The 21,480-nt window shown below is 36.3% G+C and overlaps 1 protein-coding gene across 2 annotated transcripts; it reads left to right on the plus strand.

The window, feature by feature from the left end:
- The first annotated feature begins 5,838 nt into the window (after window positions 1-5,838).
- On the plus strand, window positions 5,839-21,294 carry LOC132303773 (nuclear pore complex protein NUP85). 2 transcript variants are annotated; one of them, XR_009481325.1, is made up of 19 exons: window positions 5,839-6,410; window positions 7,403-7,505; window positions 7,662-7,772; window positions 7,896-7,979; window positions 9,271-9,342; window positions 9,451-9,507; window positions 15,107-15,226; window positions 15,304-15,504; window positions 15,676-15,786; window positions 15,888-15,925; window positions 17,176-17,332; window positions 18,792-18,893; window positions 19,017-19,073; window positions 19,277-19,423; window positions 19,607-19,677; window positions 19,788-19,875; window positions 20,163-20,219; window positions 20,440-20,720; window positions 20,829-21,294. XR_009481325.1 is itself a non-coding variant. In XM_059801189.1 (18 exons), exons 1-18 carry the CDS (start codon window positions 6,013-6,015, stop codon window positions 20,632-20,634), a joined length of 2,169 nt encoding a protein of 722 aa, XP_059657172.1. In that variant the 5' UTR covers window positions 5,839-6,012; the 3' UTR covers window positions 20,635-21,294. The 2 variants fall into 2 exon arrangements, 1 of the variants encoding a protein (XP_059657172.1); XM_059801189.1 differs by having other exon boundaries at window positions 20,440-21,294.
- The last annotated feature ends 186 nt before the right edge of the window (window positions 21,295-21,480 follow it).

The raw sequence follows: 21,480 nt of genomic DNA on the forward strand, positions 1-21,480 counted from the left end.
CAACTCCACAATTTTTTCATCCAACTTTTCCTTAATGAAGAATCTGTCTATTTCGACATACTTTGTACGACCATGTTGAACTGGATTATGGGCAATATCACATGCTGCTTTATTATCACAATATAGTCGAATCGGTTATCCAGGTAGATAACCCAAATCCCGCAAGAGAAGTCTTAACCACAAAGTTTCACAAAGTCCATGTGCCATACCTCTGAATTCAGCTTCTGCACTCGAGCGAGCAACAACATTTTGTTTCTTACTTCTCCATGTAACAAGATTACCTTCTATAAAAGTGAAGTAACCAGAAGTAGATCGCCTATCATCTATAACTCCAGCCCAGTCAGCATCAGTATATGCATTTATGTTCTGATAACCAGTATTTTTAGTGAACAAAATTCCTTTTCCAGGAGCAGATTTCAAATACCTCAAAATGTGCATAACTGCAGTCATATGTTGCTCTCCAGGATCATGCATAAACTGGCTAACAATGCTCAATGCATAAGCCAGATCCGGTCTTGTGTGTGCTAAGTACATCAATCTCCCTATAAGTCTTTGGTATCTTTCTTTATTAGCAGGTACTTGGTTGGACTCAACACATAACTTCAGTCCTTCTTCCACTGGGGTCTCAGCCGTTTGACATGCTGTCATACTAGTCTCTTGTAATAGATCTAAGGCATATTTTCTTTGAGATAGAAAGATTCATTTATTAGACTGAGATACTTCGATCCCAAGAAAATATCTCAAAGGACCTAGATCTTTCATTTCGAATTCTCTGGACAAGTACTTCCTAAGAGCCTTCATTTCTTTTTCTCTCCTTCAGAATCATCTACTGTCAATGCTTGTTGTAGCTTGGCGGAACTTTTTGACAGCAAGTCCAAGTAATACAGCTTCCCTCGCCTAATACCACAACCAATCGTCTGCTTTGTTTGAATGTCCTTAAATACACAAAAATCAGGCCAAAAAATTACAACACAAGATAAAGATGTGGTTATTTGGGAAACTGACAAAAGATTATAAGATAAAGATGGAACAACCAAAACAGAATCTAAATTTAAATTATCAGTGAGTGTCAAAGATCCTTCACCAATAACTTGGGTCGAAAGATCCTTCCCCAATAACTTGGGTCGAAGTTCCATTAGTAATAGAAACAAATTGTTGTGGGGCGGAATTATCGGGGAAACCTGTCTAGAATCACATGTCATATAATCTGTAGCACTAGAATCAATTATCCATGCACTATTAACAACAGGTGTAGAAATATTTAAAACCTTACCACCATGATCTCCAGTTACTACCAACCCCAAGGCCTTGTCAGCATCATCATTATCTGTCTCAACAACTGCGGCAGTGGAGGTCTTTGTTGAATTCTTCTTCCAACGACTATGATCCCACCATTCCGGATATCCCACAAGTTCGAAACAACGACTTTTGGTATGACCAGTCTGATTGCAATGGGTGCATTTGTAGGTAGACTTGTCTGCACCGTTAATGGCTTTGGATTGATTAGGTTTAGAATGATCCTGCCAGTTTTGCTTAGACCTGTTTCGAGCCATTATGATTGAAGCTTCAGAGTTTTCGGATTCCCCTTTCAGAGTTGCACGACGTACCGCTTCTCGTCGAACCAACGAGTAGCAGCCTTCCAAGTCTAGAACTGGATCATTGCGTAGAATTTCTCCACGAACTTGTTCAAAATCACCATCTAATCCGGCAAGAAAAATGTGAACCCTTAGTCGCTCGATAGACTTCCGATATGCTTCAATGTCATCTGGATCTTTCATGACCACTTTATCTCGATGGTCCAATACTCGGAAAACTTCAGTGAGCTCTCCATAATATTCAGAGAGAGATTTTCCCTTTTGTTTGGCGGTGAAGGCCTTTTGGTTCAAGGCGAAAACTTGCAACTCATCATTCCCATCATAAAAAGCCTTTGATAGAGAACTCCAGATTTCGCGGGCAGTGGGTAAGTGTAAATAACGCTTCATAATTTTCGGAGTCATGGACATTAATAGCCACCGTTTCACTTTCTGATTTTCGGCATACCACTTATCATAACCATCTTTTGATTCAGCAGGTGGCTTAGTCTTGCCACGAATATAGGATAGATTCTCCCTTTCAGCAATATGCATCTCCATCAGTTGGGACCAAACGTCATAATTAGATTCAGTAAGATTAATCCCTACATTAAAAACACCTTCAGATTGAACAAAAATAGGAACTGATTTCGTCCCAGAGGATTCAATAGATTTTTCAGTCATCTTCGTTTTTTTTTTCCTTTTTTTTTTTTTTTGATATATATATATATAGATATTAAAAATAAAACAAAAAACAAATTTCAAGAACTATTCGTCTATGTTAAGAGGCAGAAACAACAAGAACAAAAGAAAAAAAAAACTTTGGTAGATTCGGCAAAGGAAAACGATGGCCGTGGATAGCAGCCGGAGCCGGCGATCTGATGACGGAGAAGGCGGCTGGTTCAGTTCAGCAGCAAAGAGGCGGTTGGTTCAACTGAGGTAGATCCGGCGGCAATGATGGAGAAGATCCTACGAAGATCCGGCGAGGAGAAGAAGAACCGACAAAGCTATGGACAGCGGTTCGGCAGGCTCCGGCGTGAGCGATGGACGGTGATTTTGATCCGGCAACGGCGATGCGGCTTATGATGGCTGTGTCTTGTGACGGCTGCGGCTTGTGACGGCAGTGACTTGTGATGGCAACGAAAGTAGATTGGTGAAAGGGAAGATGATTCTGTATTGGCAGATTGGTGAAAGGGATGATGGGTATGGATGACTGTATATGTATGGGATGGGTCTTTGGATTGTGTATGGGTATGTATGCATAGGGTTTTAAATTCAAAGATAAATTTAAAGAGATTCAAGGTGACGGTTCAAGAATGGCTCTGATACCATCTTCAAAATCAGAGAAAGAATATGAGAATCAAAACTCAATTCAATAATATTCACGATGGTGTTACATACAATTTATAGAATAATATCTAGCTAAAATAGGTAACTAAATATACAATAATCGGGAAACTAATTACCTACCAATTAGTCCTAAATTAAGGAGAAAATAATTCAATTCTACAGCAGTACAATAGGTAAAATCTCAACAAATTAGGCTCCGCAAAATTAAACATCATTACTGCATGAAATTCAAAATGACATATTTAGCCTCTTACCCTGTATCCCTCTATAACACGATTTTTTTTTGTAACATTCCTTGTAAATATGTTTGTATGACAATCCTTGCATGTAATAACAAAATTAGGCTCCGCAAAATTAAACATCATTACTGCATGAAATTCAAAATGAAATGTCTAGCCTTTTACCCTGTATCCCTCTATAACACTCGGACTGATCACTTAGACTGGTTGCTTCAATAATGAGTTATTAGATGGCATATTCTTATATGGCTGCTATTATTATTATTATTATTATTAATTATTAGAAAAGATTGTGTAATTGTACTGCCCACCAAAGTTGTCTATGTCAATGCTTTAAATTTTTAGAACAATTTTTCATTAATACACTTTATTTCAAATTTCAAATATCTTAACCATCATATTCAAGATTTTGGATTTATTACATTCTTTCTCCATTTATTTTGAATTTATTACATTCTTTCTCCATTTATTTTGAATTTATTACATTCTTTCTTATTTTTCATAATGATGTACAATGAATAAATAGAAGAGAATCCTCAGCCTTTCCATTTTTGCCATATGGCTATTTGTCACTTTTTTTCATATTCATTTCAGTTACATAGTGTTGCTGTTATGACTAACAAAGTAAAATCATCTAATTTTTGTCAGCGAGTGGAAAATGTTACTTCTAATATCAAACTATACCTAATAAATTTTTGTTTCAACTTATTAAGGGTGTGCTCTTTTCTATTCAAATATTTTATTATGTTATTAGTAGAGCTCCTCGTTATATGAGCATGGTTAGAAATGATTCTCTCACCTATTTACAGCTATCCAACCTTCCCACACATTCTAAATACTTACAACCGTATAAAAATCTTTACTATTCTTTCTGCATCTATATACAAGTCTTTAGAATCTTCCAACTCTCTATGTGATACTCCATAATCTCTACATGAAAGGGTCTAGAATATATTATTTTGGCATTGCTCCTTGTATTGTTGTAATGCTAATCCTTGAAATTCACTAGTAGACGGAAAGAAGAACTTATATTACGTAGTCATTATACTATTTGCTTCAATCTTTACATTTTGATCCTGACGCGTCTTGTATTCTTTAAATTAAAATCCCAGTTTACCAAATATATAAAAATAAAAAATAATTTCAACATTATTTGTCAACATGACTCGAACATAATATGGGGTATAATTATGTTTGCATCACTTTTAAAAAAAATAAAAATGATCAAAAGCAAAAATATAAAAATAATTTTGTGTATAAAATTCTTAGGAGTGGTTGGTAGAGTTAAAAATTTTTTTAGTAGTTGATATAGAATTTTAGGAGTAGAAAACTGTTTTTATATATTTACTAAAGTAAATATTATTATAAAAAATTAAAATACATTATAAAAAATCAAATATAAGATAATTGTTTTTATATATTTATAGAGATAAAAAAAATATTGTATAAAATTATTAGGAGTAGTTGATAGAGTTTATTATGGGCGGACCTAATGCATTGGCAATTTATTATTATGTATATTTTTGAACTATATACCCCTCGTAATTTCTTGGGTCCATCCCTGGAGTTTAGGATTTTATAGAATTTTTAGGAGTATATTGGTAAGAGATTTAAAATTAAATAATATTATAAAAATTTAAAATATATATTATTACAAAATTGATAGAAAAAATGAATAGAAATGGAAAAAAAAACCTAAATTATTATTTAGAAAAGAGTTAGAAAGATAATAGAGGTATAAAAAATTTATTATTTAGGGAATAGTTAGAAAAAGAATAGAATAGAAAAGGTAATTTTATATTATTCAAAATGCATTATAAATAAAATAAATAAATAATGTACTAAAATTTCTTATACTTATAATAATAGTATAGATATAGGTACAGATATAGATATAGATACAGATAATGTGTATATATATATTTTTGAGATTCAACTCCTTTAATTAATCAGGTCATAATGGTTAACTTATTTTAATCCAACTTTTATAGACATTTTTGTTATTTCAATATAAACCCAATATAGATTTTGCATTATCATTTTCTTATCATAATTGTTTTGTCCAAATTGTTGTCCTTTTCATGAATTTAATTCCCAATCATATAACTTTATAATTAAAACTCTAATTGATAAAATAGGCAGCAAGTTAAATATATTATTGAAAAATAAAAAACACACTCACACATTCAATTTGTCACTTTGCATAAGTCATATTACAAGTGTAACCACGAGTCGTGTCATTAATAAAAAAAAAAAAAAAGAAAAAAAAAAAAAGAAAAGATTGTGAGAGTGTGTTTGGTTGGTAAATAAAAGAAAAAAAGAAAAGAAAAAAAAGGGAAAGAGCAGAGAGGGATAGCTATCCCTTATTATTTCTATTTTTCTTCTTTTTAAAAAATGAGTAGATAGAGAGAGAAATTATAGCATTAAAAGATTTAAATATTAGTATTTTCATAATCTTGAAACTGTTCTCAATAATTTTAAAAAAAAATTATTATACCACTCATATATGATATCCCACTATTTATTTATAAGATAAAATAATATTTTAAATATTATTATTTCTCTTATTTTATTCCCTCTACCATATTAAAACAAAAACACTGTCATATGTTTTTTCTTTTCGCTTATTTTTTTTCTTCTCACATACCTAATACTATTTCTTTCTTTTATTTTATCTCCAGTGTATCCAAACAAAGCTTAGTTACATCCCAGCGCACGTTAGTCATGCCCGTCGTCCAGTGTAGAGAGCGTCTCTCTCAGTCAACACTTGCGAGTTCTACTCAGAAAAAACCCCTCCAAAACCCTTAAAATCAGCAGAATAGCCGTCGGCTTGCCGGTTACTCTCCGGCGATATGCCCGCGCTTGCGTCAGATATCGGCGACTCCGCCCTGGTCCTTTTCTCGCCGGAACCCCAAAAACCCGTCGTCTACCCTTTCCGCCACGGCCTCAAACCCCCAATCTCTCGCCTCTCCATCTCGTGGTCTCGTGGCAACTCTCTCCGCGTGTCAGTCTTCCGGCAACTTCAACCTCAGCCCAACGACGTCACCAACGACGGCGAATTGGGCGCCGAAGTCGGCGGCAAAGTGGTGGAAGTGAAGCTTGCTAGTGGAGATGATGAGATCGGCGACGCGCAGTGGCGGAGGATCGCGTACGGTTCGGTGTCCCCGTTTGCACATCTTCAGAGTCGGAAAAACTCACTGCTGGCTCTGTCAAAAGTTTCGTTAGGCTCGTCTCCGTATAATGTTGAGTGGTAATTGAGTTGAGCAAATTTCAATTCAGATTGATTTCACATACATATACATAGTTATATATATATATATTATGAATTTTTCCCTTACATACATTTAGATATATGTATGCATTAGTGTTGTTTGATGCTAGCTTCAATTTCATAGTAATGCTCTGATTCTGTGCATTTGAAGTTGAATTGTCCCAAGCTTGATAGGGTTATTTAGAGTGATGCTTTGTCAAGCTATATGCAAAGTGTTTGATTAATTTTCCACAATTGAATGTCAAGAATAAGATATTGTTAAGTGAGGTTTAAAAGAAAGAACACATCCACTAATGTGAAAACCCTCACTAGGTGCCACCACAGAGAATTCCACTAATCAACAAAATTGTTTTATCAAGAAACCTTTTGAGACCAAAGCAGGATTTCTGCAACATGAGAAAAAAATTAATATTATAGGGGATTATTCCAGTGGAATGACTTCTTCACATTTCCATACTCACAGCAAGTGATAATGGCTTCTAAACTCGTGTTGAAGACCCAACCACGTGAATTCTAGTCCCGTAGCTCTAAATTTCCATGTGGGAGTATGAGAGGATTGAAGAGATGGCAAGACTTGGCTCTTTGAAAATATTTTATATACAATAAGAAGGAATTCATATATTTGTTTTCCTAATTTCATTAGAACCTCAAAAGTAAGGGTATTGAGCTTTTTTATGACTTTCGTGTAGGCTTGCTCTGCAATTAAAAGCACCCAACATCCGTCGATGCATGTAACTTTGAACACCATTTCATTGAAGAATAATTCACTATCAATTAGGTTAAAATTTTGTTTTCATACTTTCCTTTTTACTTTTATTTTTTTCTTCTTGTTTGTAATGCCGTTTGTATAGTGCAAATTTTAGTCCAGACAAAAGAATGTTTCTGCCCAGTTAAATTAATTTTACTTAAAATATTACTTCATATCTGTTAGTCTTTATTAAACAAGTAATCACACTTTTTTATATAATCAGGTGGGAATATGTCATGGAGTACAGCAAGGACATAAATTCTCTTCTCGGTAGTCCAAAGTTGCCTCCTAGTTCGGTGATTGAAGACCCAAAGACAATTTTAAAGGTGGATATTTGTATTTGATGTGGATTTGCAGGTTGCGTTTTGATTGTTTATCTGTTGGGCCTGGACCATGTTCGGGAGATATGTTCATATCTGGAACTTAATTGGTTCTATTTTAATACCTGTTATTGTGTCTAAATACAATTTCTTTTTACATAGAAAGTTGAGGAGCCAACTTGTTTGAAGGCTGCATGGGAGCTGATGGAAATATTTTATGCGGACAAACAATCTCAAGGTTGGATTCCAGAACAGCTTGTTGATTGGTTAGCTGTAAGGATCTTTCTTATGCTTACTTCTTATGTCAAATGAATCCACGGTGGCGCTCCTCTTTCTGTTGGAGGCAATCTATTAAATCTATCAAATTAAAGAATTTTTAATTTTTTTAATTGGTAGGAATATGATACTCTACTGTCCGGGACTCAGCCAACGGTCCATTCAAAACTTGTGGAGTTTCAGAAAGAGCTTGTCGCTTTACAGGTTTAATTGTGCTTTGATTTTTTATTTATTTTTTTCTTTTCATATTTTCTTTCATCACTTTTTGTAAGTACAAATATGAGGCAGCACACGGCTGATGTAGTTATCACTTGGGTATGACCTTTTGTTGGGTAGCAAAGCATTTGGCAGTACTTCCGCTTAGTTTGTATCAAGCGGGAGCAAGATTGTTGATTTATAGTTGGGCCACGGAACCACAGTGCAAAAGTTTTTTGTTTTTTTGTTTTTTTCCCTTTCTAATTGAATATTTATTCAAGAAAGAAAGAACGTACAAAAAGCTAGGAAACCTAGCCAGACCACAAGGAGTAAACACCTCAACAAGGGCTACAAGCCCAAACAAGGTAAAAGGACAAGGCAAATGAATGCCATCACAGACCAACACATGAAATAAGCCATAAACAAAAGAGTAGAAAAGACATCTTTAGTGTCAGACCGAGAAGACCACTTGAGCTTTAGAAGTCTCTATGCAGAAGATATCAAGATCCATAATAGATAAGCTAGTGATTATCTGGAGGATGTGAGGGAGGATAAATTATGACGGAAGGCTCCAGTCAGCTCCAAGTACTCTCACCCGCCTGGAATTCTTAGTTCTCAACTTCCATAGGTATCAGCTTGCATCTAACTGAGTCAGAAATAGAATTTAACAGGTTAGTCCAGGAACAACAGACTTTTCTGCATGTACGATCATTTCTCTCTCCAAATGTGGTGATGCAAACAACTGGTTGGCTAGGCAAAACTTCTTGATAGGTATCTGCTAAACTTGGTTTGACTTTTCAAGTGAGTGGTAGCCCATTGGATCAGATCTCTCCAATACCCAGGCAGCACATGAAAGCCACAAAGACTTTGGAATTGTCAAAAAACAATTGAGATCTGATATCGACGCCATTGTGTTGATGAGGTGGAAGCAAACTAGATGGGGCCATTGCCTAATCTTCTTTTCTTTCATTTTTTATTTTTTTTCTTTTTCTTTTGTAAATAACATTTCATTTTTTTGTTATTGTTTTAGCAAAATTCATTTACTATTTTAGTGTTGTAATATCTTTAATTTGCTTCTTACTACCTTATGTTCCTTGGACCATCTGAAAATATTTGGTCATCTGAGTTTTGGCAACCTGACTAGAGATGTGAGCCTGTCAAGTAGATCTTTTGTCTAGACGAATTTTACATGGAATATATGGAATATATGTTTCACTTGTTAATTCATGGGGTTTTCTTAGTGGATGCAAATTTGATTGGGTGAAATGGTATAAATGTTATTGAAGATTATTCTTCTCAGGCAATTGAAGATGATCCTAAATACTGGGAAGCATTGTCATCAGCATTGGCAGTTGGCTGGCTAGAGATTGTGGTAAGTTTTATTCACTTATTTTGTTGGTGATTAACATATCACACTGAAAAAAGTGACAGCATATATGCTGCTTGCGCAATGCACCAGTTTTATACTTCTTACTTGCAGGTAAAACTGTTGCGGTTGCATGGATCTTATCAGCTCGATCAGCTTGGAAACCGCGAGGTTAGTTATAAACCATTAACCTATAGCAGTTATGGGGATGTGAGCTCGATTGTGTAACACACTTCACAAGGCCTTAACGTCCTCAGTTCACACTGTTCATGCTCTATTTCACTATTTTTCAGGTTGTCTATTCAAAACTGCCCTTTCTTGCTTCCCTGTCTATTGTATATGTTCCATTTATCACATGTAATTGTTTTACTTATTATTTCCCCATATTTTGAACTTTTGTAATGCCAGAGTTCCTATATTTTATAATGCTCATTGGTCTTCCATCCATATAACAAAACCGGTTTTCTCTAAATCTTCGAACTTTTATACATGTTGGTGCTACACTTGTGCCTCATCATATATGGTCTTTTTTTTCTTTTTTGTCTCTCCATCCATTGCTTTTAACACCCTTCCATCAGCACTTAACCTTTTTGTAACATAATGCATCAAAATTTCCATTTGTCTGACATAGCAAATGCTGAGTTGATTGGTGATACAACCCTCAAAAAGTCTGGCCATGATGTAGGACAAGAGAGCAGCCTTAAATAGCTAAGAACTCAAAGAATTCAGAGTCTGAAAGTTCAAGAACTAGGGCAGAAATTTGGAGTTTGATAGTAGAAATGTAGAAAACCAAAGGAGAAGTGGTTGTTAATTAAAATAAACAGAGCTATGGTTCAAAATATTAGTAGAGAGAAAGGATTGAAAACAACAAAAACCTACTGGAATCACACCAACAGGTCCAGGTATCACACCTAGAGAAGGCCTCACACCCTCACAAATTGTGAATCACTCACAAAGAAATCTCAAAGATATTTTTATTCATTCCTTGACTGCCTCAGCAAGTTTACATCATACCCTTCTTATAGCAACTTATGACCCTCTAATTACCCCATGGTTGAGGTAATCAAAAGTTGACTCTATAGCATAATAAAAGTAATCACCCCGTAATTGAGGTAATCAATATTTGACTCTAGCATAATAAAAGTAATTACTATGGACGGATGTAATTTGATCGAAATTGATGCAAGCTACCATAATTATGCAATTTGACCAAATCCCCCTAATTATGCAAGACTCCAAGTGAACCCATCGTCTAGCATGTGCCAAATTAAGGTTTGAGCCTTAGAACCCTCCTTGCCACGGCTTTTATATAACTTAAAAGGCTGCTGCCACTATTCTCTATCAGGCCAGCAAGGAATTGTATTCAACTCCAATTAACTGGAATTAAGTTTTGCTTATATGCATGAGCAGCTAGTTCTAGTTAGTGTCTGCGTGAGAGAGAGAGAGAGAGAGAGAGAGAGAGAGAGAGAGAGAGAGAGAGAGAGAGAGAGCCTTATGGGTTTAGTTGGTGTTTGAAGTGTGGAGTCTTTGTTACTATATAGACTGTTTTTGTTGTGTTGATGCAATTTGAAGTAGTGACTAAGAATTTAAACAATAATATCAGAGAATGAATTGGATTCGTATTAGGGAGGTCAATAATGGTAGATATTTACATACTGTAGAGACTAATAGAAGGGATCATTGTTTGGTGGGCTGGTAAAATAATTGGGTTGTCAAGCATGGAAATAGAGGTTTGAATCTTGAGATCTGCCATTTCATGCAAATAAGTTATGCATCCAGTCTACCCCTCCCAGCATGTTGGATTTGCAGGGATCACAATGGATAATGACCCTTAGAGAGATCATTATATGATTTTTATATATTTGGATAAAGACTATGTGATGTTGTGGCCTGAATTTTGGAAAATTAAAATTTTATTTTCATTTTTTGTATTTTTATTTTTGCTTGCAGGTCGTGGACCCTGTTTAGTACTCTCTTTTAGCCTGATATATAAGTGCGTTTAGGGTTTGGAGTGAGAAATTACAGGAAAGAGAGAGAGAGTGAGTGCGAGAACTAGGGTTTGGGGATTGAAACTTGTAATCTCCTGATTTTCACATAGTGATCTTTTGCCGGATCTTCACCGTGGACATAGGCACAAGCCGCACAACTTGTGTCGAACCACGTAAATTTTTGTGTTCTGTGTATGTGGCATGTTTACTTTTCTATCGTGATTCTTGTTTTGTTCTTGGTTTGCTACGTTCGTCGTAATAGACTATGATGAGGTCATTGAATTTTGAAAAAGAAGTTACAAAAAACAAATTGACATGACAAAGGACATTTATGATGGGGTTATGGCTATGGTAAGAACAATTGCACAAGAAAGTGAACTCTCAATCACTATAGCCTTTAGTGAGGGGTTAGCATCAAGTCATGTTTTTGCCCTGGTTATAAAAAAAAATATAATATATATCTTTACGATTGTGTTGCCTAGACTTCTCGGCACTAGCGAGAGTGTCCATGGGAAGACTAGAGATGCTCCAACGGAATTTCCTTTGGGGGGGTCGTGGGGAGGAGTTTAAATATCATCTTGTCAAATGGGATCAGGTTTGCAAGCCTCTTCAGCTTGGTGGTCTCGGAATTAGAAGACTGGCCCCTTTTAATAATGCTCTTCTAGGCAAGTGGCTTTGGAGGTTCGGCAGTGAAAGACATAGATTATGGAGAAAAGTCATTTCTTGTCGTTTTGGGGAGGAGAGAGGGGGGTGGTCAGCTAGGCCTGTTAGGGTTGCTTATGGTGTGGGGGTGTGGAGGTCCATTGGGAAGGGGTGGGATGAATTCTCCAAACACATTAGATTTAGAGTTCGGGATGGAAGATTTGTCAGGTTTTGGGAGGATTCATGGTGCGAAGATAGGCCTTTGGCTCTGTTGTTTCCAAGATTGTTTAGGATTGCTGTTGACAAACATGCTATGGTTGCTGACTGCTATCGCCTTGATAGCGGGACGTTGTCTTGGGATGTGCGATTCAGGCGACCTTTTCAGGATTGGGAGTTGGATGATGTCACTGGCTTGTTGGCCCTTTTGTATAAACAGGAATTGGATGGCACTGGTGTGGATTCCTTGTTTTGGGTGCCTTCTTCTAATGGGATGTTCCAGGTCCAGTCATTCTTTGTGCGCCTCTCTGGGTTTCATGGGTTGCCCTTCCCGTGGAAGACGGCGTGGCTCTCTAAGGCGCCCTTTAGGGTGGCCTTTTTTGTGTGGACTGCAGTTTGGAGTAAGATTCTGACTTTGGACAATTTACGGAAGAGAAGACATATCATTGTTAACTGGTGTTGTCTTTGCAAGTGTTTTGGGGAGTCCGTGGATCACCTTCTGTTGCATTGTCCTGTTGCTTATGAATGTTGGAGTCTTTTGCTTGGTTTGTTTGGCATCGATTGGGTTATGCTTCAGACTTCTTGAGGATTGCTAGATATTTAGAGGGGCCAATGGGTGGGGGCTCAGGCTAGAGACTTCTGGAGGGTGACCCCTTTTTGCGTTTGGCGGAGTCTTTGGAAAGAGCGGAACATAAGATCTTTGATGGGAAGGAGTCCTCTATTGGAGAGCTGAAATTTTCTATTATTTGTACCCTTTTTTGTTGGGGTTGGGGGAGGGATTATTCTTCTTTAGTGGACATTGTGGACTTTTTGGGTTCTTTGAGTTCATAGATTCTTTTTGTGTTTATCTCGGGACGCGTTCCTCTTTTGAACGCTTTCTAATACATTTTACTTATCAAAAAAAAAAAAAAAAAAACTTGTCTACTGGACACGGCTGATGACAAAAACCTTGAAAAGGATTTGTCTGGTTAAAAAATGGTGGTTTGTACTGAGGAATAGGGTTTTGAAAGATAGAAAATGACCTGAAATAACGTGCTGTGTATGCCTAAATTCTAATGCCTGACCGAGCTTGTTTTTCAGGCAAATGTTATACTATATGTTTTTTTTTTTGCCTTACCAATGTTACCAAACATGCATGTTTTAAGTTTTAACCTGTAAACTTACTATATTAAATACAGTACGTGGGTTACAGCTGCAACCCACAAATACAATAATAAATAATAAAATAAAGTATTAAAGCATATAAAGGTATGCACGTGTTCTCCAATCCTCACCTATTTTTTAACCGCATGAGTTGTGCATTGCCTAAATTTGGCTCTAAAAAGCATGTGTGAACCTTCTTGAAAAGTCACCTCAATATGCTCTTTGCAAGTGGATTGCTGATTTGGTGAGCGATATGCAAAACATAAGAAATTTCGTTGTTAACCATGGCATGATACTGTCAATTTTCAACATTTATTCAAAATTATGTTTACTAAAGATAGCAAAGACAAGATTTATATCAAGCAGTATCATGGAAAACGTATGAGAGAAGGTTGCATTTGAGAAAATGGTGTTGGATGCAAATTGGAGAATATCTCGAAGAGGAGATGGAAAAACAACAATGGAGATCAAGGTTCGTGAAGTTAAGCAGTGTATTGTCAATGACAGTTGGTGGGACAACTTGGAATACCTATTGCATTTTACTGAACCTATAATTGACTTTTTAAGGTTAGCAGACATTGGTGCTCCTGTTCTACATTTGATTTATCATATGTGGGATACGATGATTGAGAAGGTGAACTCCAAAATATTTGAACATGACAAAAAAGATTTGCTCACTGGCTAATCAGATTTCTTTGATGCCATTCACTGTATTTTGGAGATAAGATGGAACCAAAGCAACATTCCACTACATTGTATGGCACATTATTCATTGGTGTTATATTTGTGGGTTAGCTAACTAGAGAACACATGCATACATTTATAGGCTTTAATACTTTATTTATACTATTGTACTTGTGCGTTACAACTGTGTTTAGGATTGTGGGTTACAGCTGTAACCCACATACTATATTTAACATAGTAAGTTTAAAACTTAAAATTTGAAACATGCGTGTTTGGTAACTTTGGTCAGGGTTTTAGGCAAAAAAAATTAAAAAACATTGTAACATTTGTGTGAAAAACACACTTGATCAGACACAAGAATTTAGGCATGCACAATGTGTTATTTCAGGGCGTCTTCTATCTTTCAGAACCCTATTCCAGAATACAAACCACCATTTTTGAACCAGACACATCCTTTTCAAGGTTTTTGTCATCAGCCGTGTCCGGTAGACAAGTCGATGCGTCTGACACATATCCCATGTCCGTCTCCATGTTGTGTCAACATAGACACTCATGCTGGTGCTGGCGAGTCCAAGTAACACAGGTTAAGACATATCATGTTAAGAAAATTATGCTTACGTTGAAATCAATGTGTGGTAAGGTGAGAGGTAAATTAAAATGAACACATTTTGAAGACAATAGGAGCACCTTTTAGAGATAAATGAAAATGAAAATGAAAATGACTAAGATGGTTTAGGTATATGTGGTGAAGAGCAATTAATATCTCAGTGAGGAAGAATAATACGATCCACATTAAGGGTAATGTTAGCAGGAAAATGAAAGAAAATTAGAAGTTGACATCGAATAGTTGGTATAAGGTTCTCTTAGTTGAGTTAATAAAGCTAAATTGTTTGTTTCTCTTCACGAAACTAGTTGGTATGCCGATATCTTAAATGTGATTGTCTGATTTAGTTTTTATATTATTATTTTTATATATATCATTGTTCGAGTCAGTTATTTAATTTTGTACACTTGGTGATGATGTTGCTATCTGCTATGTAACTGGTATGATTGTTTTATCTCACATGTTTTATGATTTTTATCATGTGACTGAACAGGCAGAAAATGGACTGGTGGAAGCAATTGCTGTTCTTATTTCAAAAATGCCACGTATGCGTCCTGGTCTCAAAGCTGGGAAATTGGGTGAATGCTATAAAACGAAGCCCGATTTTATCAGGGTAATTTTGGATCTTTTGGTATATTTTATCTTTCAAAAATCTTCTCCCCTTAAATTTTGAAGAACTTCATCTACTAGGCATGGGAGAAATGGCGGGGACAAATTTCTAAGCTGGACAGCAGTGCATTCTGGATTCAGTGTGGTCACCGTCCTACTAGGGAAGGATTGAAAAATATGCTACAAATCATGCTTGGAAACACCAATATTCTCTGCACTGCTACATGCCATTGGTTAGAGTTGTATATTTCACAGCTACTATACATCAGACCTTTCACTGTGGTCAGTGCCTATTCTTACCTCCTATTTCTAGTGAATTTTAATCCATAAGTTGTGTGAGTTTAATTATATAGACAGTTGTAGCATTAGTTATTTTTATTTATTTATTATTATTATTATTCTTATGCATTATAAGGCAATGAACTAGGCATGGAATTCTTATATTTGAATCAGGGTTTAGAAAGCCTGTTCAGCCTAGTTCAGACATGTATGCAGTTAAAACCAACGTCAGATCCCCATAAGTTGATGAGATTATTAAGTGGTATTCTTGGAGAAAATACAGAGGTGAGGGAACTCATGTTACACGCTGTTGGTGTGCAATCTTCTTTTGTTGTTTCTTATTCCCTCAAGTATTTCATCTGGCTTTTTTTCCCCTCCCTCTGCAGGTTGTTTTAGCGGAATGCTCAAGATCATTTGGCCCTTGGTTAGCAATCACTTTAGCTTATCCGATCAATTATTTTTTTATATTAACCATGGAAGTAATGCATGATAAATCTTTTCTTCTTTTCTCCTTGGTTGCCATTAAAGGTTTTAGTTCCTAGATTTCTAATAGTTTTCATTGAATGTTTTAATTCCTATATTTCTAATTGTTTGAACAGCGCATGAACATTAATCACAGGGTCAAGGATTGTTGGATGGGTGCTCTCCAAATGATCCATCACCTAATAGTATAGGAACATATTTCATCTTTAGACATATACTTATGCAACTAAGGTATCTTTCCCCATGTAGCCTGATGGCTGGTGGGTAAATCTTTTAGACTTTTAACCAGGGCTGCAAATGAGCCAAGCCAAGCTTTGGCTGGGCTTGGCTCGCCAAGGTCAAAAGGATGTTCAAGCTCGGGCTGGGGGAGCTTGCCTTAGCCAAGCTCAAGCTTGGCTCTATTCAAGCTCGCATTGCAAGAAATCACAGCCATGTCTAAAATCAGTCTACATTCTTCATCCTCTCATGATTCCATAAAAGTGAAAAATGGTACCAAGAGAGAACATGGTTGAGAGAGAGTGAGCACGTGGCTGAGAGAGGGAGAGAGTAGTAACCTTGTAGTTGCTGTTGGAGTAAGATTATCACAGCAGTTAGTGGTAGAAAAGTTGCCGACACTGGGTCTGCGATTTATGGAGAGGCCTGACAGTGCGTGACTGCCGTCTCCAAGAAGAGTTAGGGTTTCTTTTCTTAGATTATAACATGTATAAGTGTAATCCAATGGTTGTGCTAGATCAGTGTAATCCAATGGTTGTCTAGATATATGGTTTAATGGGCTTATGGGCTACTGGAATGGATGTAGGACAAGGTTATAAATATAAAAAAACTCCATGGGCCTTTAGATTCTTAGAAAGTCAAGTGTTTGGACTAAACTTAATAGAAAATTTTGAAATATAGGCCCTTTAACTAAGCGAGCCTGTTCACGAGCTTGGATAGCCAAGCTCGGAATTGTTCAAGCTCGGCTCGTTTATTAAACAAGCCTGAAAAATGAGCTCGAGCTTGGTTCGTTTACTAAACGAACGAGACCGAGCCGAGCTGTTAACGATCCAAGCTCGAGCGTGAATTTGCAGCCCTACTTTTAGCCTAAGGATAAAAAGGGGGAGGGGGGACTCATAATGAATCATCATGTGATAACATGCGGACATCCTTTGGTCTTTTTGACATTTACTCAATGTTAATTTTCTTTTTTGGTAGGATGATTGCCCATGCGGCGGAGTTATTGACAGCTGGGAGCACTCAAGCAGACATTCTTTTACATGAAGAGCATTATGATCTGGGGGGAATCAGCATAGAGGAGCTCCACCGACTTGTCTATGCTCAAGTTTTATCTTCTCATGCATTAACTTGGCAAGTAAGTGCAAATTAGTTGGAAAATAATGTATTTATTGTTCCATTTCTATGTTGGTTTCTTTTTAAGGAAATAATATTAGTCTTAAAGAAGACTAAGGACTCTGAAAGCTTGGCCTCCTTTAAAACCACATTAACAGTTTAAAATCTGTTTATGTGGATTTCTTTTGATTTTTCTCTACTATAACATTTTGCATGTTCCAGTATACTTATTTAGCTATATGAAAATAGATATTAAGTAAAAGGAATAAAAAAAGAGTTCTGCTATATTCTCAACATGTTTAAAAGTAGATTTTATTAAGTCAGTCAATTGCACTTTGTGGTGCAGCTGGAACCACCCACAAAAAATCTCTAGTGGCCTCTGAAACTTTTTTTTTTTCTTCTTTTTTCTCTTTGTTTCTGGGGGTTTAAGAAAAGAATATTAGTCTCAAGGATGACTAAGGACTCTGAAAGCTTGGCCTCCTACAAAACCGCAAAACAGTTTAAAATCCGTTTCTGAGAATTTCTTTTGACTTTTCCCTAGTATAACATTTTGCATGTTCCAGTATGCTTATTTAGCTATATGAAAATAGATATTAAGTAAAAGGAATAAAAAAAGAGTCCTGCTATCTTCTCAACATGTTTAAAAGTAGCTTTTATTAAGTCAGTCAATTGCACTTTGTGTGCAGTTGGAACTATGCACAAAAAATCTCTAGTGCTTTACTCGTTTTTTTTTTTTTTGTTTCTGGTGGGAAGAGGGGTGAACCGGCAGAATCTCTGGTTCAATTTTTTGTCGTTACTGATTTAGTCATAGGGCATCATGTTGGGATTTTTCAGTTTCCTTATGGAATAAATGGATTACTTGTCCCAGAAAACAGATCTCTAATTTTTCATCCAAGGAGTGGAATACAATTTTTCATTTTTAGCGTCTCAACTCTCAAAGGGCTGGTTCAAGCCTCATGATAGGAGGAGGGAACAGGCTGTTAGTGCCCACAATACCTTTATGTTCACCCTTGTGAAGACAAAAACTGACCTCAAATAGGTAGGATTTAAGGCTTTGTGGAGTTAATTGGTCTTGTTTCTTCTGCTGGAAATTATTTAGATTTTGATCGTCCTGTGATTTAGTGCACTATATATGACCTTCCACATGTCAAAAATTAATATTGTGATTTTCATCATTATGGTTTCATGTTAATCCTAGGAGTATCGCATGGTAGTTTGTTTAAATTTTTATAAAGGAAATTAATTAGTTTACATTGATCCTTTTATTAATATTTAATAACTTGATCATTGGACAAGCCAAATTTTAAAGTTACTGATGATGATGGCTTGTGTATAACAATGAAATGGCCTATTTTTTTTCATGTCATTAGCCACTGCGGCCCTACCGTGTTTTCTGTTAATATTTTCAATGGTCATGATGGGTCTTTTTCTATGATCAAGCTAAGTTCTCCTAATCCATTTTGATGCTCTCATTTCTACAGATTGCTCCAATATATTTAACATCATGCATGAAACAAGGAATGGGCTTGTTGGAGATTTTGCTGTACAAGCAACCTGTACAACATAATCAAATACTGCTCAAGGTCATTAAGTTTTCTTTTGTTATCAGTTTGATTTTTCTCTTTCTTCTTGGGGTCAGTGGGGCTGTAGCGCCTGCACCGGCATGTGTTTCTGATTGATCACTAATTACTTTGTATTTTAAGCAGAACATAGAGATCTGCCGTCTGTATGAACTTGATGGTGTTAGTTCAAACATTATGAAGGTATGTTATCTTGGAAGTGGTCGATGTTCCTCTTGATGCACATCCAAATGTATGCATTTCACATGTATATTGGAATAGTTCACCTGACAGTCGGTATAGTCTGTTTTAGCTTAACTTATATAAAGTAGTACTGAAGTTATTTGCAAGAGATAATGTTATATGCATGTATATTCCTTTTGAATATGTAGTCTTTCATTGAATAGATTGCTGGAGTGCACCACTGGAAGCATGGTAAGAAGGGGTCTGGGGTCTTTTGGCTTCAGCAAGCTCGGGACGAAGTTCGTTTAAACAGAATTGCTCAGCAGTTGTTTGATTTTGTTGGAAAATCAATTTCTGATGAAAGTTTCAAGGTAATTATTGTTTAATTTTATTGCATTGAGTCACAGCTGAGAAGATCTGGAATCGAGGTCCATATGCATACAGTTATTCTGTGATGATTCACAAAATTTGTAGCCTGAGTGCCTAATCTTGGAAGATTGAATTTATTATATGTTGTACTCGTTCCTTTTTTTTTTTTTTTTCGTTTGTTACAGCAATGGGAAGGATTAATTGAATTGTTAGGATCTGAGTCTAGGACTGCTGGGGGTCTGGAGTTTCTGCACAAGTATGCACTCATTCATCTTCGTTTCTTTTTGTTTCTGGAAAGTCATGCAAAAATGGTTATATCTTCAATTTCTTGTTCATTATTTCTCTGTTTTTATGGGTGGTGCACAGGTATAGGGATTTCAAGAGATCCCTTCAGCAGGTTCAAGAAGGATCTACTAATGATGCAGCTCGGAAAGCTGCTGAATCCCTTATATTGGTATGATTATGTACACACTTGACTTAGTATGTAACCACAGCCATCAGGGTAACATACTGCCGACTACAGTAGCAAACAATTCAATGTGAAATGTTCAGGGCTTATGAATCTAGTATCCTTTACAAGGAAATCCATGTTGCAACTTATTGACTTATAGTGATTTGATTATACCATTTCATGCATAGCAGTTTTTTGGTTGTTTTTGTTCTCTGCTGAATGAAAAGTTCATCTTGGCATATGTAATTATTTAATAGATGATTTATGATGAGATTTTCTTGTAAATGCAGCTTATGAAAAACCCTTCTACGCCTCACCGCTTTTGGCTGCCTCTTCTATGTGACTCGGTAAGCTGCTCTAATTACATTAACATGGGTCTTTTACTTAGAAAATACAATAGCAATGCAAGAGTGTCAACGTTGAGATATTGTGTATCCTTAAATATAAATATTTTAAATTTAAGGATATTGTGTTTATTGTCAATAATTTTTTAAGGTTTGTCTTTTTGTTCACTTGCATAGTTGCATGGTTTGCTTTATTAACTTCTTTTTTCATGTTTCTGTGCAGTTGAAATTGCTCAATTGGCCGGGGCGCCCTCTGCTTAATGTCTCTCAGACTTACCTGCTGTTGAATAAATTGCAAGAGTTGTCCCTGGCAAGGCTGCGCCCTGATTTCATTGAAGCAAACTTACCACCCGAGGCCTTGGGCTCTGTCAGGCTAGCTCTTGCCACTAATCTAGGACGCGCCATCCTTGAGGAATGATGCTTTGCTTTCGTTGGAAATTAAAAAATGTCCAATATTTGTAGTACGCGTCTTGTTACCCAACTCCCTCCTTCAGGCTTAAAATGGTGATTTTATATTATTCACCTTGTATTTATTGATTCTAAATCCTTCCCTTCTAGCACCTCTATGCTTGGACCGATGACCAAATCACACCTTCGCACTTTATGGTACAGAGCAAGAGGGTTGCCTACATCATTTTGCCAAGAAACTGTAATTGGAGAGTTACCAGATACACATGGTCCTTGTCTTCAAATATCTTTCAGGGCCTGCTGAAGCCTCTGGTTTTGCAATGTACGGATACTGGTTTGAGGACAAAGCACCTGTCTTGGAAGGGGAATATGCGCCTCTAGTATCGGCGGTGGATGCTGCACTTGTCCTAATTAATGGCCATGTGTTGTAACCAAAGCAGAATTACATAACAAAAATCAAATGGAACTGAGAAAATCCACTTAGCCGGGAATGGGTCGACAGTTGTACAAGGTCGAGAGAATGTTAATATAGCCAGTTCTATCTGATCTGCCTTGATTGCTGGGATTTTTAGTTTCTGTACCGTATGTCGGATATTTTGTTCATCAGCAAAATACAAATTTTCATGTCAGTGTATTCCAAAATGATTTCTGGAAATTGCACTGTCCATCTGATGTTTGGTGTTGCGTGGACTATAGTTGTATGAAGAAGTCGAGCCTGTTGTCATTTTTGAGTTTGAAATTTTTGGCATAAAATCATTTCTGCAAAACTTATTGGTTTTAAGTATATTTCAGTTCTGGTTTAATACATGTTATTTCTGCAAAACTTATTGGTTTTAAGCGACAAACTTATGGTATG

The sequence above is a fragment of the Cornus florida genome, unplaced genomic scaffold (assembly GCF_030987335.1).
Source record: "Cornus florida cultivar Cherokee Brave unplaced genomic scaffold, ASM3098733v1 CherokeeBrave_3.0.0_Hap2_Chr04, whole genome shotgun sequence".
Classification (NCBI taxonomy): Eukaryota; Viridiplantae; Streptophyta; class Magnoliopsida; order Cornales; family Cornaceae; genus Cornus; species Cornus florida.